The sequence below is a fragment of the Dasypus novemcinctus genome, chromosome 2, assembly GCF_030445035.2.
Source record: "Dasypus novemcinctus isolate mDasNov1 chromosome 2, mDasNov1.1.hap2, whole genome shotgun sequence".
Lineage (NCBI taxonomy): Eukaryota > Metazoa > Chordata > Mammalia > Cingulata > Dasypodidae > Dasypus > Dasypus novemcinctus.
Window position 1 is genome coordinate 3,568,751 of NC_080674.1, and position 27,559 is coordinate 3,596,309.

Consider the following 27,559-nt stretch of genomic DNA (forward strand, 5'->3'; position numbering starts at 1 on the left):
CACCAGTGGGAGAAGTGTTTCCCTCCAACAAGAGTCATCTTTCATTGTGGCAGGATCACTCTATAGCCAGGGATGCCACTAGAAGCTCACAAATATCTTTTTTTTTTCTCTCTGAGCTCTAATTGTAAGTTTTGTTGCTATTAAGCATAGATTGTAGGGTGGGACAAGAAATATTAGCAGTTTAGTTGATGTTCAAGTGAATTAGATTAGTATTAAATACTGAAACTATAAGAGTTTTTCACATTTTAAAGACAAGGGCTAAAAGGTTGATGCTCACAGTGCCACATTCTTGAAGATATCTAGAAATGAAATTTTAAGACAAAAAGAGCCTCTGCTTCTGACAGTGGATAAGAAATATGGAGTCAGGGATGGTTTTGAATAAATTTGCTCTCAATGCTTATTTGGAATAACTAGGAATAATCTCAGTGCCTTCTTAAATTGTTCTCTGAAATTACAGCCCCATTTCCTCTAGCAGTCCTACCATAAAATTCACCCAAAGCCCCATTGGTTAAAGGCTTGGGTGCTCACACCTGTGTGGGACCCACAGGAGACGGGACCTTCCTGTGTCAGTGTGTGTGGGCATGTAGAGTGTTGACACTTCACCAGAGCTGTACTTGTTCTGTTATGCTGATTATTACACTGACCCAGTTTGGGCAGGTGACAAGATCCAGATAGAACTTATCAAGCAAACATTTATCTAAGTCATGCAAATGGGAAGGGCACATGCCTTTTCTGTGGAGTTGGCCTCCACCTAACTCCTTTGCAGGTCTGCTTCTCTTGCCTTCAGCCCCACCTCAGTTTCCTCCTTCTCCTTCCCAGGCAACTGCAGTGAGTCCTTAGGTGCCACGAATATGTTGTGATGTCACTGTGGTAGGAACTAAAGTGTGGAAGAAACCAGGGCTGTGTCACCTTTTGTGGATTATGATGACATGAAAAATACCATAACTAATAAGATTCAACTTTAACCAGTACCTTACTGAAATATCTAGTGTCAAATTGTGAGCCCCTTCATCTATAGAATTTCAGTTCTACATAAAAGAAGAACATGGCCAGGGACCAGGCTGAGTGAATGCCTGAGTACTGCAGCATGGAGTTACTTGGATTTAAGATGATGGGTGAGCCATGTCACCAGTGCATCAGTTCTTTTGCATTAAAAGATAGGAGGGTTGAGGAAGCCTGGTGACCAAGCAAGGTGTGGGGGGAGAGGAGTAAAGAAAGAATCAGATGCACAAACCCTTCTGTGGCTGGTGGGAGCCCTTTGGTTTGTTTAGCATCCTTGAATTTTGATTGGATTTTGGCTTGCAAAGCATCACCAACAATCTTGTAGCAAGAAGCACTGTGGATTTTAGCATCAGTGGTGAGTGATGGGTTGGCCCTGCATCCAGTTCATGTTTGAGCCTAAGGAAATAAAAAACAGATTTTACATCCATAGAAGCTGAAATTGTCTAGTGTTTCTGAAATATCTCTAAGACCTAAAGTGAGCAGAATATTCCCAAAATAGTCTTACTTGTGGAAAAGATAAAGGAGGAGAGGAAAAATACAGTTAGTTGGGAACTTAAATACATGTTACTCTTATTAAGCTAGATCATCTTCTTCACCTTTGATTAGCAGCTAGCCCTCTTGAAAAGGTCACATGGTTTCCTGGAACTCATTTAGTGGGATCGCTTACACTGCATGAGAAACAGGCTCAAGGGTTGGGCACTTACCATGTCCTCCTAATTTTAATTTGATTTGTTGAATTATGATAGCTTAATGGATGAATCTCCATAGGTACGCATTACTTCTTCTGTAAAAACTTTTTATTGAGAATAAACAAATAAAATGCCTTCTACTTTCAAATTGAACATCTTCTTAACTTACATTGCTCAAAAACAGCATTTTCTCAGAATTGACATAATACATATTCTTTCCTTCCTTCATATGTAATCTGAGTGTTTGATGAGTTTGCCAGTATAAAATAATTTATAGAATGGGCCCCGAGAGAGAGCATCTTTGTGAAAGGACACTGGCTTTTTATAAAGCCTGATTAATCATCTACCCCAGCCGACAGCCCCCCATTACTGTCTTCAATACTGTCGGGTGTGAGTAGGTGTGCACTAGATACTTTATGAGTTCCCAAGTAAATATTCTTGATTCAGTAAAGAAAAACTTTGAGAATAAGGAAACATTTACCTAACTTTTGTAAGTTTGCAGACTAGGAATGCAGCAAGCTAATGGGGTAACATTTTTTTTGCATATTCCACTATCTAGATTATCAAGTGATATCAAAATATGAACTTTTTCAGTTATTTTGTTCCATAGATTTAATGAAATTGTTTGAAGTTCAGTTAAACATAGAATATCATTTCTCATACTAAATTATAAATGAAACAAGTGCAATTCCTTGACAAGTTTGTTAATGAAAGTTCAGTTTTCCACTTGTAAAATGTTAATTCTTGCCCAGGATCAGCTGCTCTCAGGCTTGAACCAAGAGGAAAGCAAGAGACAATTTGAGTCTGGGACAGCTGTCATAGGACTCAACTGTCTTATCTTAGGTGAGGGGGCCCAGAAAGAGAATAAAAAATAAGGCAGTAGGCCAGAAGGCAAGATGTTTGTGGGGACCTCAACTCTGTGTAGACTAAAACTGGGGTTTCTAAGAGAGCTCTTACTGTCCAGTGAATTCCCTCCAGGAACCAACTGAGTTATCAAAAGAGAATCAGGGTGTCTGGGTGGAGTATGACATTTCACATGGTTTGTTTCAATTCAGCAAATCTTTTTAGCATTACTGTAGACCATGTACTTTAAATACATTATTATTCATCATAAACTCATGACAGGTATTATTCTCAAATCTATGCTGTAGAACACAAAGTAGCACAAAGAGGCTGGGTAAATTGTCCAAAGTCACACAGATAATTAGTGTTAGAAATGAGTGGTACAGGTTGAGGTGTCTGATCGACTGGCACTTCATGAATCAGACTTGGATTTGCACAAAAGATGCCGAATAACATCTCCTCTAGGATCTTAGAGAGCTGATGGCCTTGAAATGGACTTCTTGAAAAGCAAGGAATTGTTTGCATATCAGAAAATGTTGGGTTTTTTTTTAAGTTAAAGCATGGATTTTTCTTTTCTAAGTTTAATATTTAAGCTGCCTACCTTCAGTAATGTGGGAAACTTCTGTGGGAAAGTGGGGTGCTATTATACAAGGTTGAACATTCCGGTTATGCCTTACACTATTCTTTGACTAGTTTCGGTGTGAGAAGGATGAAACTCAGGTATTATTCCATTCAACATATGCTATCCCCTGGGGGAAATGTAAGCTTTAAAGCTGTGTCTTTTCCTGGTTTAGCTGGTAGCATTCTAGAAGGCCCAAAAGGTTTCCCAGTCACTGAAGTGAGACCCATGTGAGAAACTGCCTCCGCCCCCATGGGCGGCATGGACTCCAAGTATTTCGCCTCTAGTTGGGTGGAATCTGGCTCCAGGGGGTCTGCCCCCCACCATGGTGCTGATGGCTTCCTTGATAGTTAACCAGGAAATTACTCTGGGTTCCTCTTCTCTCTTCCTGTGGCCAAAGCTCCACCCCCAACCCCACTCCTACTTGATGATAAGCCTGGTCTCCCTTTCTTTTATATCTCCACCCCAACTTTACCTCCCCTGGAGTTGTACTGGCCCTTTTCCAAGATCTAAGAAATGCTTCTCCATACCTGTCACCCCATGGGCACGAATATTCAGACTCCCGTGGGAAAGCCAAGCCCTTGGAGAGCATAGGACTCACTTGTGGGGTGGTGGCTCTCCCCTCCCCCTGGAGAGTCTGATTCAGGCACCCTAAATCAGAGACAAGCAAGGGCACCATGCAGGGGAGCCTTGAAGTACTGTGGGTCCAACCCAGAGGACTCCATGATGAAATGACCTAGAAAACCTTGGCTCACTAGTAAGGCTGGTGGAGAAGATAAAAGAGTGTTCAATGATGCTTTAACAGTTTTACAAGAGAAATTAACCGTGTTCTAAAGTTGTGGTGGGACTTAATAACATTTATAAGAGTTTCTGAAATATGCCCGCAATCCTATGACCTAGTGAGGCCATTGACTTTTTCTAACGTGTGCAAACACATTTAACAAGCCTGAATAGAGCAGAAAGATAAAAATGAAATTGGAAATCTCCCCTTGAAACTTCATATTCTGCATGCTCTTCCTGAAGACAACTACCTTCAACCATTTCTCACCAATCTTTCCAGGTAATGTTTTTCAGTATAGATACACAGCTTTTAAAATGGGCCCATTTGCAGCCATTGTGGAGGACAGTTTGGCAGTTTCTCAGGAAGCTAACTATAGAACTGCCATAGCGGGTATATCCCACTGCTGGGTATATGCCCAGAGGAACTGAAAGCAGGCGTGCAAACAGATACACGCACATCAGTGTTCATAGCGGCATTAACACTATTGCCGAAAGTTGGAAGTAACCCAAATGTCCATTAAAAGATGAATGGATAAGCAAACTGTGGCATATACATACAATGTAATATTACTCAGTGGTAAGAAGGAATACAGTATTAACACATGGGATAACATGGATGAATCTTGAAGAACTTATGTTGAGTGAAGTAAGCCAGGTACTGAAGGACAAATAATGGCTTGACCTCACTGATATAACTTAAGCAAATTGAGCAGACTAACAGAGTTAGCATCTGGAAGATAGGTTATCAGGAGACAGAAAGGGAGGAGAGAGTTCTAAGCCAATGCCCATATGGGCAAAATCTGTGATAAGGTGGAAGGGTGTGGATGGGCAGTGGATGGGCAAGAGATTGGTGCAGTGATGTGACTGGTTTTGGCGGTGCTGGTCTGTAAGGGGGTGTTAGGAGAGGGTTGGGGTTGGACTACCCATGGAACTGGGGGGAGGGTTGGAGGAAGGAGCAGGTGGGGAATTTAAGGTCTGTGGTTAAGACTACAAAGGTGGGAATGTTCTTTTGGCAAATAACGGCAAGGGAGGGTTACTGGTGTAGAGCATGGGTTATGGGGTGGTATGTGGCATAGGACACACCTGAGGCAGGCTTCTATGGAATATGAATGTGTTCATCATGTCATATTGTTTTATATCAGTGTGTGGAGACCCTCACAATAAACAAGAAAATATTAAACTCCCATCCTGCGGAGTCTGGCTATATTCTCAACACTCTCACGAAAACATAGGTAGTGCCTATTCAAAGAAAACAGACCAATACGTCAAACCCTCCATATTGCTGCAAATAACCCTGAATCTTATTCTTCAAAAATTGAAACTTAGTGGTGACCATAGGTTCCGAGGGGAAGGGGGAGGGAAGAATAGAATAGATGGAACATAGGGCAGTTTTAGGGCCTTAGAATGATCTACATGATCTTGCAATAATGGATAAAGGCCATTTTAAATTTCATCAAAACCTATAAAAGTATATAGTGCAAAATGTAAACCATGATATAAACCCATTGACCATGGTTAGTAGCAATGCTTTAATATTTGTATATCAAATGTAACAAATGTACCAGACTCATGTAAAATGTTAATAGGAGAGAGTGGAAAAGGGCAAGGGTGTTGTGTATATGGGAATTACCTATATTTTCTTTGTGACTTTTTTGTAACCTAAAGCTTCTTTGAAGATAAAATGAAAAAAATAAGACACTGGGGGAATATGTGGAAGAAATTGTCACTGTACTTATAAGATAACAGATCTTACCATGAAAGACACAATGTCTAAAAAGTTTTTATCTTCAAATTTTTTTTTTATATTTTACTTGCTGTTTTAAAAACTTATTATTTCACTTTCTTATTAATTTTATTTGGCTATTTTATTGGCTTCATTTTTGGAGAGGTTTTGGATCAGGAAAAGGTCACGGCTGTTGCAGGGGAGGATCACTGGTGTGGGGTGTCAGTGATGGGAGGATGTGTGGGGAGGGGTGCACTTGGGGCATGCCTCTGAGGCACGTGAATGTGTTCAAGTGGTCATGGGGTGTTGTCTCTGTGGGTGGAATCCTACAGAATAACCTAAAAAATATTTAATTCCCATCCTGGGGAGTCCTGCTACATTCCCTAATAGAATGGCAAGAATCCCCTGAGGTCAAGAGTGGCTAGTGAAGGAAGTCAGACCATTACACCAGGCCCTTGAAATTGATGATTTTACTTATGAACCTTTGCTTGTGAAATTGAAACTTAGCTTAAGAGTTCCCTCCTGAAAGCCTCCTTGTTGCTCAAATGTGACCTCTCTCTAAGTCAAACTCAGCATGTAAGTGTACTGCCTCCTCCCCAGTGTAAGATATGATTCCTGGGGATGAGCCTCCCTGGCAGCAAGGGATTATTTCCAAGTTCCAACTAGAGATGCATTTGGTAAAAGGCCTTGGCCAAACTGGGGAAATATTAAATACAAATGAGTTTTTATGGCTAAGAGATTTCACATGAGTCGGGAGGTCATTCCAGTGGTTAAGCTTATGCATATCTCAGCAGAATCTCACTGACTGACACAATAAACAGTGCCTCAAACAGCGGGGCTCCTGAGAGCTCTAGAGATATTTAGACTCTCTAGGCAGGCCAGACAAGCTCAGGAATTCGGCATCCTGTCAGTGGGCCTTACTTTGGAATTTATGCTTCCCAGTGCATCAGAGTTAGATTCATTTATAGTTTCCTCACACATGGCTCTTCTGCCTCTTTTATTTGACCCTATATTTACCACTATCCTTGTTAATTATATGTCCAAGGGCTTAAATCTTTTAGTCCGTTCATGTGCCAGCTGAGCCCTGAATCTCAGCAGAGTTGTAGAACCTCCTCTCCAGTTCATTATACTCATCCAGGACAACTAACAAGGAGATGGTGATGGACAATGGTCATCCCAAGGAAGAGAGAGTGTCTGCAGCTGCAAGCAAGATAGATCCATCCATCTGGCTCTTGAGATCTGTATTAGTAAGCCATCAGCCAAAAGAGGTGTTGATGCAAAGTATTAGAAATCTGTTGGCTCGTATAAAGGATATTTATTTGGGGTAGATGCTTACAGTCACAAGGCTCTAAAGAGTCCAACTCAAGGTACCATAAGAGGTACTTGCTCACCCAAAGTCATTTGCCATGTGTAGAAGTAAGATGGCGGGCATTGTCTCCAAGGGGTCAGCATCCCTCTTCCTTTTAATGCTCTATGGTCCCAGCTTCTTCCATTCTCAATTGTAGGCAGGCATAAGGTTCACCTCTCTTCCCAGGACTAGTTTCTTTCCCAGCTCTGCTGCTCTGTTTTCTTCACAAAGTCAGCAGTAGACTATCACGCTCATCTCTCCTCCTGGGACCTCTGCCATATCTAAGGGAGCCTTCTCTTTCTTCAGGTATCTCCTTCTCTGTGTTTGTCTTCTTGCATGTAAGAGTCTGTTTTATCAGTCCACCAAGTGGGGAGGGGACTCACCTTGCACATCCTAATGACGTGGTTGAATCAAAGCTCTAGTCTTAACATAATTTAAACAAAGACATCTCAGCTGAATCTAATACAGTCAAAGGGTATCATGCCTAGAGGAAGAAACCAGTTTACAAACATAATCAAATATCTTTTCTGGAATTCTTAAATATCAAACTGCCACACCACATCCTCTGAGTTCCAAAAAGATGTTACAGTATTCAAAAATACCTTATTTCAATAACAAGGCTAAGTACAAAATCACATCACAATCAGTTTACAGAAATACTGTTTGTCTTGTGGCAAAGTCCCATGGTCTGGCTGTAGATCTCTGAAACTTAAAAAATCAATTTATCTGCTTCCAATATACAAAGGGGCAGATAAAGGATAAAGGATTGTATTACTATAAGGAGAAATTAGAGGGAAACATGAGTCATGGGTCCCCTACAGTTCTATAAATGTGCAGGGTGTACTTCATTGGACTTCAAAGTCTGAGAGTTATTCTCAAGATGATGATTTCTTCTCCCTCGGGCCTCATAGAGACCCATCCTTTCCACAGGCTTGCCAATAGCCCATTTCTTGGTCCCCCCCTCATCAAGCATCTGGGTGGTAACTAGGCTCCAGATCTTACCCTCCAAGAACATTGGGGTGATGGCCACTCCTTCCCCGATCTCTGGGGTGCGGTCTCAGCCCCTGTAGCATGGTGAGGTGAGAGTTGCATGCTCCCTAATCTCTGGTCTACAAGCCCAATCCTCTCAGAGCAATGAGTTGGTGACTGGCCTTCCCTAATCCATGGGGGCAGGCCCACCCCTCTCAGACCTGTGGGGTGTTGGCCTTACTCTCCCCAACCCTTAGAGAATGTGCTCCACCTTCTCTGTATCCTGGGGTAGCAAAACTCTTCTTGAACAGCACGTTGACTCATCCATCCTCTTCAACTTCTGGAGCAAACTCACCCTCTCTGTGCATTGGTGGGGTTCCTTTCTTGGCCCAAGGAGATGTCTTCATTCCAGATGTCAGCTTTGATGGTAAAGCCATTTCCCTTCCATGCTCCTCTCCATGTCCCTTTTAGCCCAGGCTGGCAGTGGTTTTGTTCATATAGCACTCACAAAAAGCTTGTTGGTTTAGCATACAAGAAGCAGGGGTTCAAGCCATAAGACAGTAAGACTTTTTTTCTGAAGTCTTTCCTAGATAACTGCATTTTAAATTCTTACTTGCAAGTATTAGATTTAGTTAATTCCTCAAAAGGTGCAGTATCATCTTGGGGCTTGATTTCCAGAGGCTTGGAATTTCCAGAATCAGTTTTTGGTTTTATTATGCCCAACAATTCAGTTCTCATCTTCTCTCTCTTACCTAGGATTTTACTGTAAGCTGCAAGGAGAAGCCAAGCCACATTCTCTGCGTTTACTTTGCAAAGTTCTTAGCTAAATGCCTAGGCTTGCCATTTTAAAATTCTGCCTTCCATAAAACAAACTCTGCTCTCTCCACAAGATCAGCTGTAGACTATCAGTCTCGTCTCTCTTCCTAGGTCCTCTGCCATGTTTAATGGAGCCTTCTTCCTTTTCTCACACATCTGGTTCTTTGTGTGTTTCCACTTCCATGCGAGAGTCTGTTTTATCAGCCCACCAAGGGGGTGGGGCCTCAACCCTGCCTGCCCTAATGGTGTGGTCAGATCAAAGCCGTAGTCTTAGCATAATTTAATCAAAGACATTTCAGCTGAATCTAATACAGTCAAAGGGTGTCAATATTAAAAACTGGGCATATTTGGAATCATTACTATATACCATTATATTATATATAATATGATTTTATTATAAATTAATATATAAATTATAATTTATAGTTATCTTATAAATTTTTATTAACTTAATGCCTTTTGGAAACCCTGTATTATGTACTTTAAGCCTACAGATTCTGAACTATTCTGATTTTGTTCAAATCCCTATGTTCTACTTCTCCTGGCCAGGTGACCTTGGAAATGTTGCCTTGCCATACTATATCTCTATATCCCACCTTTAAAATGGGCATAATGATTATGCATATCTCAGAGAATTGCTGTGAATGTTAGATAAGGCTTTATGTAGAAAGTGCCAGGGCCCCTTGCTATGACCATGTGGGATCTAAGCCCCCTCTCGATATAGAGGTAGAGTGGGCATTGCCATCTCAAGGTCCACAGGATGGAGGAATAGAGTATGGATTAGAGTGAACTTATTGGTATTCTACTATGGAACTATTGTGATTAGTAGTGGAAGAAATTGTAGCAATGATGTGGAGACAGTGGCCATGGGAGTTGCTGAAGGCAGGGAGAGGAAAGAAGGGATGTGATGGGAGGGCATTTTCTGGATTTGCAGTTGCCCTAAATCATAATGCAGGGATAGATGCTGGTCATTATATATTCTGCCATAACCCACTGAATGGACTGGGGGAGAGTGTAAACTGCAATGTAAACTATTATCCATGAGGTGCAACAGTGCTCCAAAATGTATTCACCAAATGCAATGAATGTGCCACAATGATGAGAGAAGTTGTTTATGTGGGAGGAGTTGGGGGGGCTATATGGGAACCTCATATCTTTATTTACTTTTTTTTGTCTTTATTTTTTTAATGTTACATTCAAAAAATATGAGGTTCCCATATACCACCCACCCCCATCACCCCACTCCTACCCCCATAACAACAACCTCCTCTATCATCATGAGACATTCATTGAACTTGGTGAATACATCTCTGAGCACCGCTGCATCTCATGGTCAGTGGTCCACACCATAGCCCACACTCTCCCACAGTCCACCCAGTGGGCCATGGGAGGACATACAATGTCTGGTATCTGTCCCTGCAGTACCACCTAGGACAACGCCCCCACATCGCATCTCTTCCTCCCATATTCTGACCCCAGCAGCCACCATGGCCACTTTCTCCACACCAATGCCACATTTTCTTCGATTACTAATCACAATAGTTCATGAATAGATTATCAGTAAGTCCACTCTAATCCACACTCTATTCCTCCATCCTGTGGACCTTGGAATGGTTGTGTCCACTCCACATCTATATCAAGAGGGGGCTTAGATTCCACATGGATGCTGGGTGCAATCCTCCTGCTTTCAGTTGTAGGCACTCTTGGCTCCCTGGTGTGGTGGTTAACCTTTTTCACCTCCGTATTACCTGAATGGGGTAAGTCCAATAAACCAGAGTGTAGGAGTTGCAAGTCTGTTGAGGCTCAAGGGCTGGCTATCATGTGGCCAGTCCAGAGATTCATGTCCCCTGGGTATACACTAAACCCCAGCACCAACTACAGATCCGGTAAAAATAACAGGAGAGGCTTGTGGACAAAAATCACATCTGAGTCCAGCTCCATCACACAGAAACACAAACTCCAAAGTAGGGCCAACTGACATGGCACTGAACTCCATCTGCCATGACCATAGAACCTGTGGGTCTCTGTAACCCTCAAAAGAACCAGTATCTGGGGTTGTATCTACTTTATCTGTCTCTGGGACTCTGCTGAGGTGTGCATAAGGGCAACCCCTCTGAGAACCACCCAGCTCTTTTTGGAGACTCATAGCCATATAAACTCATTTGTCCTTTCCATTTCCCCCTTTTATTCAGGTCAAAAAGCATTTTTAACTCCTGGTATTATATGTAGACTGAGATATTCTGCTGGTCTGAGTTGACCATTTTATTCAAGGTCATTTTCTAGTTTCATCATCAGCTGGTACTTAGTAGTAATCCCTCGGCGCCAGGGAGGCTCATCCCTGGGAGTTATGTCCCACGCTGGGGGGGAAGGCAACACATTTACATGTTGAGTTTGGCTTCAAGACTGGCCACATATGAACAACATGGAGTCTCTCAGGGCACCCTGCCACTCTAGGCCTTGTTCTTATTTCAGGTACACAGGTTCACAAGCATAGTCATTAGTATCAAGGGCTCATTGTTGGACCTTCCTTCTTTTTTTGTCTTTGCCATTGCAGTTGGGTGATTGTTGCTATTCCTTTAGGGACTGTGGTAGAGCTCCCCTGGCTAGGAACTCAGCACTCCCTCAGTTTTTAATTGTAACCACTACAAAAATATCCAAACATTTTTATGTACCCTGGATATATACCTTGGAGAAATCCCTGCCAAACATGTGTCTCCTGTCAATAACATCCCACACCAGTATTCCTCCCCTGCCATTGTTGAACCTCTCTGTGATCCAAAACTTCTTCAAAAGTGAAGCCAAATATATTGCCAGGGCCCATTAATAGTAAAATGGAAAATAGTGATGAGTTTAAAGGTTAGATATAGAATACATATTAATTTAGAAACATTAAGGTAAAAATAAATTGGGGTATCAAAAAATTTAAAAATGCAAAAGTTTTGTTTTTGATGTTTTGCCTTCCATCACTGCAGTAAGTGTTGCCCTGTATGCAAATTAGCAAGGCACCTTCTCCTGTCTTTTCCTCAGTGTCTACGTCCTTTCTTTTTCTTTCTTTTTCCTAATTATTAAGCTTATCTTCACAAGAGTTTTAGATCACAGTAATTCATATATACAATATACAGTACTCCCACATATCCAACATAAAACCCTTTTCCCTTCCACAGCAATAATCTTTTCACATGTTGATACTTTATTTACTGAAACTGATGTACAGATACTGAGACAATAGCTTTCAAACAAGGTGACATTTGGGTTTACATTGTGGTTTATATTTTAGACTATACAATTTTCTAAATTTTTAGTTATCTTATGTTTTACATTATGATTTACATTTTCGCCTATCAGCCCCTATACATTTTTGGTGTAATTTAACTTGTCTTATATCCATCCTTGCATAATCTTGTGGAACACTTCTATTGCCCACACAGTTACATTGATTCCATCTATTCAATACCTCTTTCCCTCTCTCCTCAGGGCCCACAGTGACAGTCAGTCTTCATTGCTTGAAGGGCCATGTTCAGAGATACTTGCAAAGTGTTGAGGGCTTGACATGCTCAACTGCCCTAATGCCCTGGGAGCCACCATTTCTCTCGAGAGATACAATTCCCTCTATTTGAGAACATCAGTCCTCCCCAGGATGTGGGTATACCTTCACTCTCATTATATGAGTCTCTATTTAATGATATAACCCACTATGGCAAAATGAGCACTCACACACTCCCTAGAAGCCTGTCCTGCATCAGATTATCCCCTTTAAGCGTCTTAAACAGGTAACCTTCCTTATTATATTTTTGAAAAAATTTTCTCAGCATTATACTCTCAACCAAATACCTGACAAACTCCTATGTTCGTATGTTCCCCCACCTTCCCCCCAGTTTCTTGGGCAATATTACCCATCCTCATATCTTTAAATGTAACATTTTCTGTGATCTATGTATCTTCAAAAAATACAATTAAAAAAGTAATTAAAAATAAATTTTAAAAAAGAGGTTATGATTATCATCATTACACCATCAATTCCTTTTAATGGCTACATATTCTCCAATCACATGAATATACGTCTTCAAAAAATTACTATGAACTCACTGATATTTACATTTTTCATTGATTTTATTATTTTGGTTAAGCTTTGATACCAATACAAACAATGTTACAATATACATTCTTATATGTTTATCAGTATTGGAGAAGTTCTTATAAGAATTCTGAAAGGGTTAATTCTTAGAAATGAATTGTATGTTTTAATATTGATTGATATGGAGGATCAATATGGCACTTTTTAAAATGATTTTCTTAACATTTATTTTTCTTTCCCTCCCCCTCCCCCGCCCTGCTATTTTTGCTGTCTATGTCCATTTGCTGTATGATCTTCTGTATCTATTTCTCTTTTTGTCCTCTTTTCTTGTCTTTGTCCTCTAGGATTCACCAGGATTTGATCCTGGGGACCTCTGATATGAGCAAAGTTTCCCTGTCAATTGTGCTACCTCAGTTACTGATCTCTGCTGCATTTCACTTTGACTCATCCCTTCGTCTCTCTTTTGTTGAGTCATCATCTTGCCGTGTGAATCATTTGGGCAGGCAGTGACTCACTGTGCAGGCATTTGGCTTGCTGCATGGGCACTCGGCTCACCCGTGGACACTGGCTCAGCACATGGGCATCCACGTGGGCACTCGGCTCACCACATGGATACTGGCTCACTGCACAGATACTGGCTCACTGCGTGGGCACTGGCTCACCACATGGGCATCGCATGGGCACCCGGCTCACTGCATGGATACTGGCTCACTGCACAGATACCGACTCACTGTGTGGGCACTGGCTCACCATATGGGCATCGCATGGGCACCCGGCTCACTGCATGGATACTGGCTCACTGCACAGATACCGACTCACTGCGTGGGCACTGGCTCACCACGTGGGCACTCATGGGAGAATTTGGCTCACCATGCAGGCACTTGAGGGCACTTGGCTCATTGCGCAGGCTCACCGCATGGGCACTTGGTTCACCACATGGGCCCTTGGCTCATTGCATGGGCACTCGGCTCACCACACAGGCATTGCCTCACCACGCAGATGCATTTTCTCTTCTTTTTCACCAGGAGGCCCAGGGAACGAACCCAGATCATCCCGTATGGTAGGTGGAGGCCTTATCACTTGAGGCACATCCGCTTCCCGTAATATGGCATCTTAAAGATTGATTGATGGAGGATCATGTGGCCATTAGATAAAGTGGATACGTAAGGCAGATAGATGTTAAAATAGCTTCCCAAACATGGTACCAGTTTACACTTTCCCAGAGTATGAAATTGCCTCTTTGTTCAAAAATAGCAACAATTGCTATTAAACAGTGTTAAACAATTGCTATTAAGCTTCAAAACTTTTTGTCATTCCAAAAGGCACAATGTAGTCTCACAGCTTTGTCCCCATTAAAATACTTTGTCTTTGTTTATGCTACTTTCGTTGTCTGTTATGCTGTACAGACATTTATGCTGTACAGACATCTTGTTTTTAATCAAGATTTTTTTTTTTCTATTTCTGGTAACGTGCTTAGAAAGACTGTCTGGATTCCGTTAGTAAATTCTCTCTTGCTTTCTTCTGGATTAATTTTGTTAAGTTACATTTTTCTGGACATGTGTCCATTCTATTCAAGTTTAAAATTTAGTTGAACAGAGTTTTGCAGATTCCCCTGCTTACATCTCTTTATCTGAGGTCTCCCCAGTATTAATCTCTAAGTCGGTGTCCATGCGCCTTTTCCTCCAGTGGTTTTGTTTTAGATTAAATGTCTTTAGTATGTTTCTGAGCCCTCTCTTTTGTTCCCAGAATCACAAGTTACAGAACACCTTAACAAATCTCTCTGAAAAGATGCAGCTGTAGATTGTGTGCCTAAAGGCTTTTCCCATTCTTAATTCTTAGCTAAGGTTTCTGAATCCTTTCACCCTCTGGCCGCATGGAATGGAAGAGCATGTTTGTAAAAAAAAATCATTAAAGCATGATTTTTCTTTTACTGTTTGGAGGGCGGATTGTTTCTCCAATCTGAAAGCGTAATTGCGTTTTTATTTCATCGTCTTTATTTTTTCCAGTCAGGCATGATAAGAACACAAGAAGCAGATTACTTCTTGAAGCCACTTCCTTCGCACCTCGCCGGGAACCTCAGCGGCTCCCGCCAGGAGGGCCCTCGCTCCCACGTTCTGTACAAGAGAGCCGCGGAGCGCCGGTCCCCGCCGGGAAACGAGATCCTGGCCATCAAGAGGAGGCAGGAGCCGGAAAATCGCCGCAGCCCCTCCCACGAGAAGCAGCACCTCCACGGTGGCTTTCACCTCAGGCACAGGCAGAAGCAGCATTTCTGTGGAAGACGCAAGAAATGTACGTAAGGGCGAGTGTCTGCGTAGCTACGGGTTCAGACGTGCCTGCAGGCCAGTGCAGGGTTTCCCGTTTTCCTCAAATTGAGTCCGTTGATGGAGGGAAGCTCAGTTACCCTTGTTAAACTCACGCACTCATTCCAAAGAGGGCACGCGATCTGCACTCAGGAGAGAATGCCTCTCCCTGTCTGGACACTCTTAGATGAATTTTTTTAAAGAATTCTGTTGCTTCGAGAGATTGAATGACACATTGCTCAGAAGTGGGGAATTCGCTAGTCTTCAAAAGAACCCTGACGCTTAGATGTATTGAAGCCCACATAGTTTTCCTGCTGAGGTAATTCATATACATATATACTTGACCACATCAGTAGGACAGGTTATGCTTGACATAATGTGCCTTCAGTTTATCACTCGGGTTTTATCGACATTTTTTGTCATGGACTTTCAGGTGGTGCTGTATTATTTATGTGTTGTGTAGAACTCAGAGCTGTAATTTCCTTTAGATCTCCTCTCAAGTATCCCCTTTTTAGACCCTCCCCAGGGAGCCTCTGGAAGAGCCAGCTCTTCCCCACCCCATTATTCTCTGCTTCGTTGTTTCATCGACCATGGAACCCCACATCCCCATCCAGAGGTGGGCAGGTCGCAGGTGCTCGGGAGATCCCCCTGAGTAAAGGGGAAGAACGATAGCCAGGTGGCCCCTGCAGCGAAAGAGCAAGCAAGTTACTCTCCACCTTGGCGTCCCTGGACCCCAGGTGGGCCTGTGCATAAGTCATGTGCCACATGCAGATGTACTTGGAAACCCAGACTCATCTGCTGTGGGCTGGCTTGAGTCCCCAAAGGACATGGTCAGTTCCTCAGCAAAAGGCTCATGGCTATAGCCTTATTTAGAAAAAGGGCCTCAGCAGATGTTGGTTAAAATGAGGCCACACTGCACTGGGGTGGGCCCTAGGCCAGCAGGACTGGGGTTCTTTAAGAAGGGAACAACTGGACACAGACACAGCGGAGAAGGCCTTGTGGCGCCTGGGATGGACACCCAGGATTGCGCACAGTCCCCCCGGAGCCAGGACGGCAACAGCCTCCAGGTCTCAGACTTCTGGCCTCTGGAACCACAGGTCAGTGCCTTTCTCCTGCTTCAGGCCTCCCGGCATGGGGGACTTTGTTAGGGCAGCCCCCCGAGACTGAGACTCATCAGCTGTGTCCATCTAGCCCACGTGCTTGGTCTTGCCGAGGCAGCAGAAGAACCAGGGGGAGAACAAGTCGAAGTGGACAGGAGTTGGAAAGTCAAGGAAAGCTGAGGCTGAGTGAGGTTCAGAGCAGGCGTCCCTATCAGCAACCTCCGCCTGCGGACACGGTGGTAGGGGAAGCAGAGAAGGAGAGGAGGGGCCAGGCAGGGCTGGAGCGGGGGTGAGTCGCGCAGGACATGGGCTCATGCTAGGGACGGCACGCAGCCTCAAGCACCTAGCTCTGCTGGGGAGGAGCCGTGCAGTCCAAGCCTCATAGACCGCACCAAGGTCAGGAGCAAGTGTCGCGTGAGCCCTGAGACAACGAGGCTGACGGTTGTGAGGTGCACGCGCCATCGTACCTGAAGGTGGTACAGACACCCCGACAGGGAACACAGCCAGCTGGGAATACGTGGAAGATTCCAGAGAAATGCTGCTCAGTGTGGGGTGGGCAGGGGTGCGTGGATGTGCATGTCCGGGTGTGTGTATGTGTGTGTGTGTGTGTAAGCATAGGGGTGTGTTGTGTCGAGAGATTCCAGAATCTCAGTACCGGTTGGTGGGAGGTAATTATTAGAAAAGACTATGAAGCTGTATGAAATGTTTTATATTTGGATGATGCAAAAAGTAGCCATGTTTTCCCAACAGAAATAGAAAAGCAAGGCTCAGCAAAGCCCCTCTAGCCAGGTGAGAAGACACAGTAGTCGACAGGACACTGTTTGTGCTGGCCCCTCGCGGCTGGCGCGTGGCAGTTCTGTCCCCCTGGCCCCTGGGGTCGGGAGGGCCAGGTGACCGGGCACGGCAGAGGACCGTGAGCCTCGCCTCCAGGCTGGAGCATTTCATTCTCTGGACCTCTTATTTTCTGTCTCTGGATGTTTCAACATTGTGCACGAGGGTTTTGGGGTTTTTCCAGAAGAAGTCCTCATTTCTTTTGGCTCAGAGGGATCCACACATAAAAGGGTTCTGCCCTCGAGAGCCTCTGATTCAGAAAACGAGAGCCTTTCCGCGTGTTTACTGCAGTGTGCATCCGTCAGAGGGTCCAAGGCAGGCCCATTGGCTGAAAGGCACCCACGCGGCCATCCCTCCCACCCAGGACTCTGCAGGCTGCTTCAGGTGTCCCCCGAGGGTGTGTTCGTAGCTGGGACCCAGGCATTTGGAGGGCAACGTGGGAAGCACTACGTTTAGAGGCACAAAGCGTGCCCCAGGGAGCCTAACAGCAGCCTGGCCGGTGCGGCCACCACCCCGTGGCCTGTGCCTCTGCCTCCGCAGCCAGTACCGAGGGCTCCCCACCTTCTCCTGCACGTCTGGGCTAGTTCCTTCCACTCCTCATCCTCAGCGGCCACCACCCAGGCTGTGGTCGAGACTAAAGAGGTGCCACGTAGAGTGTCAGCACCGGGACGGGATGCCAGGGCATCGGAGCCCCAGAGTCAGCTGTCTTATTCTAAATCTGGGCAAAATTACATCACGGCAAATAAAGCCATGACTGCTGTGATGCCTCGTCCATACCAAATTCCTTTAGGAATAGTTGTTCTCCTTCTGTGCACATTTTGTACCACAGGGTATTAAAGGTCATATGACTTTTACCGCGGGTATTAGTTTTTAAGACCAAAGGTCACATATAATGAGTTCTACCAGTTGATTTTGTGCAGTGACCTTTGCTTTTAATTTGTCCTCTGTGTGTCCTTCCACAGACATGCCCAAGCCTCCCAGTGAAGACATTTTCATCTTACCTGATGAGTATAAGCCTTCCTTCCGGCACAAGCGCTCTCTTCTGAAATCCCACAGAAACAAAGAACTGAACGTGGAGACGTTGGTGGTAGTTGACAGAAAGATGATGCAAAACCACGGCCACGAAAACATCACCACTTACGTCTTGACAATACTCAATATGGTAGGACGGTCTCTGCTGAGGCCCCTGTGTGCTGACACCTGCTGGGATATGTGTGTGTGTGTGTGTATGTACACACCGTTGGTAGTTGGTGTTCTACAGTCTGTTTTGCTTGTAGGTTTATATATTGTATATAAAAAATATTTTATTGGTGTCAACTCCTTCAGTTTTTCTATGCCCCAATCAAAAGAACCATTTCTAGAACCTCAGAGAATATTATAAAGAGGAGAAATAATTTGGGCATCTGCGTATAAGCCTGTTTCATGTTTGCTGTATCTTCATTTTTGCCAGAAATCTGTAAAGAGGTGGCCGAGACTTGTTAGCAGATGGTGGAGAATCGGTTGGTCGGCATTATATGTGTGATCTTAGATGGCTGTATGGAAATACCCATCTTTTTAGAAATATTAGTACTTAAATATTGAATATAAATTATTTTATCTACACAAACAGAAAACACAACCTTTTAGATAATCATGTCACATAAAATATGCCTCTCTTAAATTGACAGCTGTGATAATTATTGAAGAAGGATGAGAGGCATGTTAAGTCCATTTTGTAAGTGAAATTTTATATTACAGGAGGGAAAACCCTGGACCAACAAAGTGTGTATTTTTTTTTAAGGAGATACCAGGGATTGAACCTGGAACTTTGTATATGCAAAGAGGGCACTCAACCACTGAGCTCCAGCCACTCCCCAAAGTCCGTTTTTTAATAGTTGTAATGACGGTATTTTAAAGCTGTGTTCTATGTCTTCTTGCTCAGTAGACAGAGCACCCTATGAGTGCTTCATCTTCCCTTGATCTGTGCTTGGTGCTGATGGCATCATTTTGGCCAGCTGGACCAGTGGCTAGTGGTGTCCCAGAAAACTGAGGGAGGGCGGTGCGTCCTTGCCGTGCCGGTGTGGCTGAGGACCGCAAGGCAGGCTGCTGCGATGTGGGGACACGTTTGTGGCTCCTCCGCAGAGCTTTTCCCGTGATCCACCACCTGGGAGCCAAACTGGCCCCTTGCTGCCTCCCTGCGGCTGTCCACCGTCCTTTACTCTGTGCCATATCTACGCGTTCATGTCCACCTCTGCACTGGGCACCTTAACCATTGGGTCTCCTGCCCTCCATCTTCCTTCCATACTGTTTCCTTCTCTTTCTCGTCTCTACTTGGTCCTTCCTCGAGCATTTCTCCTATGCCCCTGAATTCCTTGCTGGGAGAGCTTGGGGGGCACTTGGCTTGAGTAGTCGTCACGATGTGTGAAAAGGCCTTTCTTCCAACAAGGACACCGACCAATGTGGAGACCAATTTCTTGGTGTTTGAACAATAGACTGTCCCCTCACCAAATTTCATTTCTTTAGTTGCAGGCACCAGTGATAAAGTGGTTACACGTGTCCATACCCAACTGTCCACCACTGTAAGAAATACCATTTTCTTAGGAATATGAGGAGGACGGAGAGGGCCCTCAGCTGCAGGACACCAGACCGGCTGGTGGGCTGGGGGAAAGGCCGCCATGCGGGACTGATGATAGTTTCCTGTCTCTTCAGGTGTCTGCCTTATTCAAAGATGGAACAATAGGAGGAAACATCAACATTGCCATCGTTGGGCTGATCCTTCTAGAGGAAGAACAGGTATTGTACCTTGAAACCAGCAGCTCTTCTAGGAGAAAAAAATAAATGGAAACTTCCTTACTATACTTCTTCCATGAATTCTTTGCTTCTCTTTTTCTTGGGGCCAGTAAGTTTTTGATATTTTGTGTCTAGTGGAATGAGTTTCTTTTTTATCAGTTCCTTGAATGTTGTTTTTTTTTTGCTCTTTCACTTTATGAGAAAATGGGATGAAGAGCTGCCTGTGCTGTCTTCAGTTTTGGAAGGGAAGCACAGTGCAAAGTGTGTCTTAAGCCACCTGGAGACTTCAGGACACTTAGAGTCCTAGGGCTGCTGGACAAAGTGACCGCAAGCCTGGGCCCAGTTCAGAGGCCAGCAGTGTGACATCCAGGGTCACGGGCCATGCTGGCTCTGAGGCCCGGGGGGCAACTTGCCCCTTGCTCCTCCCAGCATCTGGTGTCTCGAGGTCACCCTTCCTTGTCTTCTAGCTGCGTCCTCCAATCTCTGCTCCGTCCCCCATGGCCCTCTGGCTTGTGTCCGAATCACCCTCTCCTTTCTCTATAAAGAGGCCAGCCTTGGACTTGGGGCCCTCCTTCATCTAGAATGGCCTCATTTTGCTGATTCCATCTGCAAAGACCCTATTTCCAGTTTCACAGGCACGGGGTTCAGGACTTGAACAAATCTTTTGTGGGGACACAATTCAACCCTCTCTAGATTCCAGCTGGAATTGACCATTTCTTCTTTTGCCAGAAGACTAAAATGTTTCCGTAGCCTGGAAGCTAAGTGTGGCATCCCGCAGTGTTTTTCTGTACTACTTCCCAGCTCCTAAGTTTGATTGCACCCTCACCACCTTCAGTCTTGGACTTTATTTTCCTAGAGGTTCTGGAATGCTGAGTGCATCTCTCTCCTTGGAAAAGCCTCTCCCTTGCTTTCTGTTTCAGAAGCCCTGTGTGACTGCAGAGAGCTGTGCTCCAGTGTGTAATGAAGAAGGCCCTGAGATTTTCCTGGTGTCTTTGTCATCAAAGTTTCTCACTTCAATTTTTCTCCAGCCAAGAGAGTGAGCAATGACCCCGAGTCAGGCACCCTGCACTCAAGTCCCCCCTTGCTGGTTTCTTGGCAGGGTCTCCTCTAAGCTACTGTTTTCTTGTTCATAAAATAAATACACAATTTTATCGATGAGCTCCAAGATCCCTTCAGACTTTATAGTTGTGGGATGCTGCCCTTTATCCATGGAGGGCTATACCTGGCCTAATGGGTCAGAAAAGATACAGCTTCATTGTCTCGTGAGTGAGTGTGTGTGTGTGTGTGTGTGTGGTTGCTGAAGCAGCAGGGCTTCTCAGGCGACAGGTTAATTATTCCTGTTATTAAAACGTTTTCATCTTGGAATGCATCCAAACTGCCAAGAATAGGCGAGGTTATCGTTTGATCATACACCTGTGTTGACTTAATGACCGCAGCGTTCCTGGAAATCGCCAGCTGAAGAATGCAAGGCACGTTGCAGTGTTGAGGGAGCGCATTTAGCTTAGGTATATTTGATTCTCTGGAGAGACGCATTCCACATGTCAGGAAGAAAAACAAATTCAGTGACCGAGAGACACGCGTCAGCACATCACTCTGGTCTTGAAAGCTTTAAAGGAACTGGTGTCTTGACATCGAGGTGTTTGCCCTGGTTTTCTCTGGCCATCCATAGAAAATGAGAGCACACCTGTAAGTCAGGCTCAGAGAAGGCCACCTGCTCCCGTGTCCTCCTGCTGTTCCTCCACACCTGGGGGCTCTGGCCCTCCTTGCTGATCCGCTGTGCTCTGTTTCAACTGGGCACACCTGATGGGGTCACGGCTCCTCTACAGTTTTCTTTCCATTCCAATCTATTCTCAACCCCTGATGTTTTGCTAATTGACCTGTCTCTTCTCAGGATCGTGTTGCCTCTGTGGGAAAATCATTTAATTTAATTCTCTGTAATAAATATTAAAACATTTATAAATTCATAACTCATAAACTTGGTTATGAAACAAACACAACAGGGTCTAGGTGGGCTTATGTGTAAGCATGTAAGTGATCCTGTCGTCTTATGTAATTTTGAAAGTACTTTTCCTCTGACAAATGTCTTAACTTTTCAGAGATTGTGAATGCAAAAAAAAAAAAAGCACAAATGTCATCTTTCTTGGGTCATTAAAAATGCATTCCAATATTTGCTGTGTTTCAGGAATGCAAAAGTATCCGGCTATGTTTCAGCCAGATAATTCCCAGTTGTTTTTGTACAGAGGTATAGACGTGACCTTAACATTAAATGTCTGTGTGGAATCTGTGGGTTTTATAATATACTCCCCTTTGGAGTTTAATATATGAATTGATATGTTGGCTTACTGGCCATTCAGAGCCATGGATGTGTGTGGAATTCAGGTTCGTGATGGCTTGCTTGGATGACGACGTGAATGCCAGTTGCTTTACAACCTGTTGTCTTTCCATTCTCGTGGCGGTTTGGGGCTCTGTCGCATAGCCGGGGCTCGTGATCAATCACCACGCAGACCACACCTTAAGCAGCTTCTGCCAGTGGCAGTCTGGACTGATGGGCAAGGACGGGACTCGCCACGACCACGCCATCTTACTCACCGGTCTGGATATATGCTCCTGGAAGAACGAGCCCTGTGACACACTGGGTAAGACCTCCCAGGAAAGGAGAGCGCGGAGGAGCGGTGTGTTCTGCGCCCTTCGCTGGAGGAGGGTCCAGGGCAGGGGCTCTTCACCTTTCTAGTTCCACGGACCCCTTTGCCAGGCAGGTGAAGAACACGGACCCCTGACTAAGTCCACACTATCCTGTGTATTATTTAATAAGTATATAAACCCGCACCAACACGTCCCCACAAGAATAATGGTTTTTTTTCAGTTTAAATTCAGGTTCACAGACCCCTTGTTAAGATCCCCTGGTCTAGAGTATTTTTACCCTCATTCCATACTCATAAGCAGGAGCCACTGCTGAATTCCGTTATAAAGAATGGACTCTTTTCACTGTATACACATTTGCCAAACATGAAAATATACATTTATTCATCACAAGTGCTCAATTAACAAGGAAAAACCCATACCGATTCAAGAGTTCCCATCTCTCCTAACTTGAGAAAATGCCTTCCATTTCTTCTTCCGTTTGGAGAATGGGGTCTGTAGATTCAAGGATGTATCATCGTGTTGTGGACATGGTACATTAATGAGTATTTGTAGAGCTGTTATGGCAATGTTGCACCCATTTTCCATTTCCCTAGAGATACCGCAATCTTAGTAGCATTTTAGATGTTTATAAGGCCAGGTATATCTTGGAGGCAGAACTCTGACATTTTTCTTCAAGATCAGCGTGCTACTGCACACTTTTTCCCACTCTCCATCGATTCCCAGGGCCTCAGTGTATGTTACATAAACTTTCAGATGGGGCCCAGTTGAACAGCGAAGAGTCCCGTTCTCTGCTGTATTTTTTACTTGACTTTTGACAACGCAGATGGCTATAGAAACTCCGTCTCTGTCTGCAGGAAACCCCTCCATTCTGTTTTGCCCCAGTTATAGCCCGTGAGAGTCCTGTGGGCTCCTGGGAATAGACCCCGTCTCTCAAATTACTATGGGTCCCATGTCACTGCTCACGGTTTCCTGTGGCCTCTTTCCCCAAATGAAGATGGGAGCGCAGTTTCTCTAAGGGGCTGGGGAATGATTCTGCCACACTCTCATCTTATTCCAACAACACTGCTCTCCGTCTTCTTGCTCTCGATGCCCCTCAGGGTTTGCGCCCATCAGCGGAATGTGCAGTAAATACCGCAGCTGCACGGTCAACGAAGACACAGGTCTCGGGCTGGCCTTCACCATCGCCCACGAGTCTGGACATAAGTAAGTGCATCTCCGAGGGGGGGTGGTTTCCTCCCTGCAGGACTGCACGGAGATATCGACTCCATCAAGTGTAAGAGGAATGCACATTGTTGTGGGGTTTTTTGCCTTAAAAAATGTATTTTATTTATTTTTATTTAATTGCCTTTTTAAAAAAGATACATAAATCACAAAAAATATTACCTTAGAAACATATAAGAGGTTCCCATATAGCCCACACCCCCCCACACACACCCCTCCCACATCAACCACTTCTTTCATTATTGTGGCACATTCATTGTATTTGGTGAATACATTTTGGAGCACTGCTGCACCACATGGATTAGAGTTTACATTGTCGTTTACACTCTCCACCAGTCCATTCAGTGGGTTATGGCAGGATATATAATGTCCAGCATCTGTCCCTGCAATATCATTTAGGACAACTTGGTTTTTAGGAATTTATTGAACAGCTGGCAGCATGTGACCCCTTCAGTCCTGCAGGCTCCGTGGTTTCGGCGTTCGTGCCTGTTGGTGCACATTTTAAAGCAGCAGAGATGCACGTGCCCTGCTTCTTCCACTCTTCTCTTGCTCACAGTCCTGCTCACACACGTGCAGAAGACGAGGGGAGCTGCCTGTGTCTGTCCCTCCGTCCAGTGTGGTCCAGGCACTGGCCTGTCCCCTGGTCAGCGCTGTCACTGGGCTCCAGTAGCTGAGGCTGGGCACAGTGAGCCCTCCCTCTTGACAGTGCTGCCCCTCTCGAGTGCGCGGGCACTGCAGGAGGTTGGGGCCTGTTTGTTTCCCAGCTTCACTTGCCTGTCTGGGCTCCAGGGTCGCTGGTTTTGAGACGGAGGCACCATCCCAGGACGAGCGGGCCTGGGGCTCGCAGAGATTGGCCCCGGTGCTGACCAGAAGGCCCAGATGACGAGCCCTTGGCGTCCTGCAGGTGGAAAGCTTGTGCTTCTTCCTGTAGCACGAGCACTTCCTAGCAGCGGTTCAGAGGCGCCGGAACTCTTAGGTAGCTTTCCTCACCCACCCTTCTGTAAACTCCTTCACTTTGAGGCACCTTTGATTGAACAAAAGAGGGACCTGCTGGCCAACAAGGCCACTGACCTGTCACTGCCCTGATTGGAGCGAGGGCTTCCACGGCTAGCCCAGCGGTGTTCCAGCTAAACTGCAGCTGGACTTGAAATTTCTCCTAGAAAACACACAACCAGGAAGTATAATATTGCTATTATTTTTAACTTCCAGTCCTGTTTACACTGGCAAAGGGAATCAAAGAAACCATTAGTGATTTCTGCTTTTTGGTAGAGTTGGGCCTCCCCACCCCTACTAGAAAATGGACTGAAGCCACAGTCTCGTGTCAGCCAGGCATGTTCAAAGTGTGTGTGCATAGGCGTGTGTGCCTGTGCATACATGTGCTTGTGTGTGCGTGAGTGTGTTTGTGCCTCTGTGTGTGCCTCTGGGCATGGGTGCTTGTATGTGAATGGGCGTGAGCTTGTGTTTATGCATGTGTGTGTTTGTGAGTGCGCCTGTGTGTGTATGCATGTGTGTGTGCATGAGTGTGGATGTACCCGTGTGTGTGAGCACGTGCATGTGTGTATTGGAATCCATCAGAGCCCCTGCAGGCCTTGTCTGTGTGTGAGTCGGTGACCTGAAAAGGAAAGCTTTCTCCCCCATTACAGGTAATGATTGACTGCCTGTGTCAGTGTCTAGAAAATTGTGCCGCCACTTTATGCGGCTTTCATTTACATCATAATTGTATTTTTAATAGTCTGCTAGAGTTAAAACTTCAAAAACATCCATTATTTTAACTGCACTGGGCTCTTGCTGTCCTATGAACCATACCTGAATTTAATTAAAGAATCGAGGTAAAGAATATTTAAATCACTGAAGCTGAGAAAATCAATGTTAGATAAGCATTTGAGATACAGGCATTGGCAAGCACTACCCAGTGCAGGTGGTAAATTTAACTAAAGTTAAACCTGCTACATCCAAAACCAGTCTCACAATTAATCTTCAATGTTAATAAATACCAGTGTTTGCTTTTATTTTTTCTTAGAAATATTTCCTTCCTTGACTTGGGCTGGGCCTAGATAGAAAAATAAGCTCTTCCAAACAAGAAAAAAAAAGTGCTTTTACATCCAAGTGGGAATCTCGAAGGGAATGAAGAAAGGAGCTTGAGAGGTAGCAGGAGGCAAGTCCCATTCCTAATAGAATTAACTTCCGTAAAGTTCTCAAATCCTCCTTGAGTGCGTAATGTAGAGGACATGGTGTAGGAGATACAGAAATTACCACCTGAGAGCTGTGAAGAGGCAATGTTTCCAACAAAATAGCTTCTGATCAAGTTGAGGAAATAGGAAATGCATGTACGAGCTGTGCAGCTCGAGAGCATGTGCTAACTGCCAGCAGAGCAGGGACAGTGACAACAGCAGTTTACCTGGGCAGCAGTTATGATAAGAGATGCAGGGAAACCACACCTGCATCTCAAAGCAGATAAGATAAACGGCTGGAGACAGTCACTTCTATTATTGCCTCTACTAGCTGAGGACGCAATAATGTGTATGAATAGACATCGCCATCCCAGGGTCCCCAGGATGGAGGAATAAAATATGGATTAGAGTGGACTTACTGGTTTTCTACTGTAGAACTATTGTGACTCTAGCGATGGAAGAAACTGTAGCATTGATGTGGAGACAGTGGCCACAGGAATTGCTGAGGGCAGGGAGAGGGAAGAAGAGGTGTGATGTGGGGACATTTTTGGAACTTGGAGTTGTCCTGAATGATATTGCAGGGACAGATGCAGGACATTATACATCCTGCCATAACCCACTGAATGGACTGGGAGAGAGTGTAAACTACAATGTAAACTATAACTGTGTAGCAGTGCTCCAAGATATATTCATCAAACACGATGAATGTACCACACTAATGAAAGAAGTTGTCCATGTGGGAGCAGTGGGGGGTGTGAGGAGTGGGCTATATGGGAACCTCTTATATTTCCTTATCCCCCCCTTTGTGGATTGCTTGCTGTCTGCTCTCTGTGTCCACTCTCTGCACGCTCTTTAGTGTTTTTACTTGTCTCCCCCTTTTTTTTTTTTTGTTTCACCTTGCTGAGCCAGCTCTCCATGGAGCTTGCCGGCCGGGCAGCAGTCCGCAGTGTGCAGGCGAGCCTGCCTTCACAACGAGGCCCCGGGACGTGAACCCAGGGCCTCACACGTGGTAGATGGGAGCCCAACTGATTGAACCACAGCCGCTTCTCCTCTTATATTTTTTAATGTAGCATATTATGTGATCTATGTATCTTAAAAAAATAATAACACTGAAAAAGGATTATAAGTGAAAAAAAAGAAATACAGAAAAAATACTCTCTATATAAAAGGAACTTTACGTTTATTGGGCCTTTTCTTAAGAGACTTGTACAGCCTTCTTCTGTCTCAAAGGTGAACTGAGGTCAGCTTTGTTAACCTTCAGAGGACATTCTTTGCGGTGAAGGAGTGTTTCTCCATGCCCTTCAGCCGTGGGTTTTCTAACGTTTAACTCAGAGACTCAGTAAATGTCCTCCCAGTATCTCCCACTAAGTTCAGTTATTTTCCTCTCAAAACCTCTTGCAGTTTAGGCTGGAAATGTAATCTAAAATTAGAACTGGTGTTGGGGTCTGTGTTGGGAAAGGGAGAAGAGCGGCAGGAACCGGCAGCACGCTGTGCCTCTTCCTGGAGGAGGAGGCAAGTTGGGACCCCGCTTCTGAGCAGGTGGCGTGGGGAGCGGCTCCCGGCTCTGCTCCACCACTCGACACACGTGTGATCGGCTCAGTGCAGGTGTTGGAGAATTGGCACAGCCTTGCTGAGGACTGAAGCACACGTTTTGGAGAAT

General features: G+C 44.7%; 1 protein-coding gene across 1 annotated transcript in view; it reads left to right on the top strand.

The window, feature by feature from the left end:
- ADAMTS16 (ADAM metallopeptidase with thrombospondin type 1 motif 16) overlaps nt 1-27,559 on the top strand; it is a 180,983-nt gene that overhangs the window by 39,667 nt on the left and 113,757 nt on the right. Inside the window, exons 4-8 of the mRNA XM_023588862.2 lie at nt 14,871-15,153; nt 18,058-18,257; nt 19,784-19,867; nt 22,341-22,500; nt 23,605-23,710. Of these exons, the coding sequence (XP_023444630.2) occupies nt 14,871-15,153; nt 18,058-18,257; nt 19,784-19,867; nt 22,341-22,500; nt 23,605-23,710 (833 nt within the window). The remainder of the gene's footprint in view (nt 1-14,870; nt 15,154-18,057; nt 18,258-19,783; nt 19,868-22,340; nt 22,501-23,604; nt 23,711-27,559) is intronic.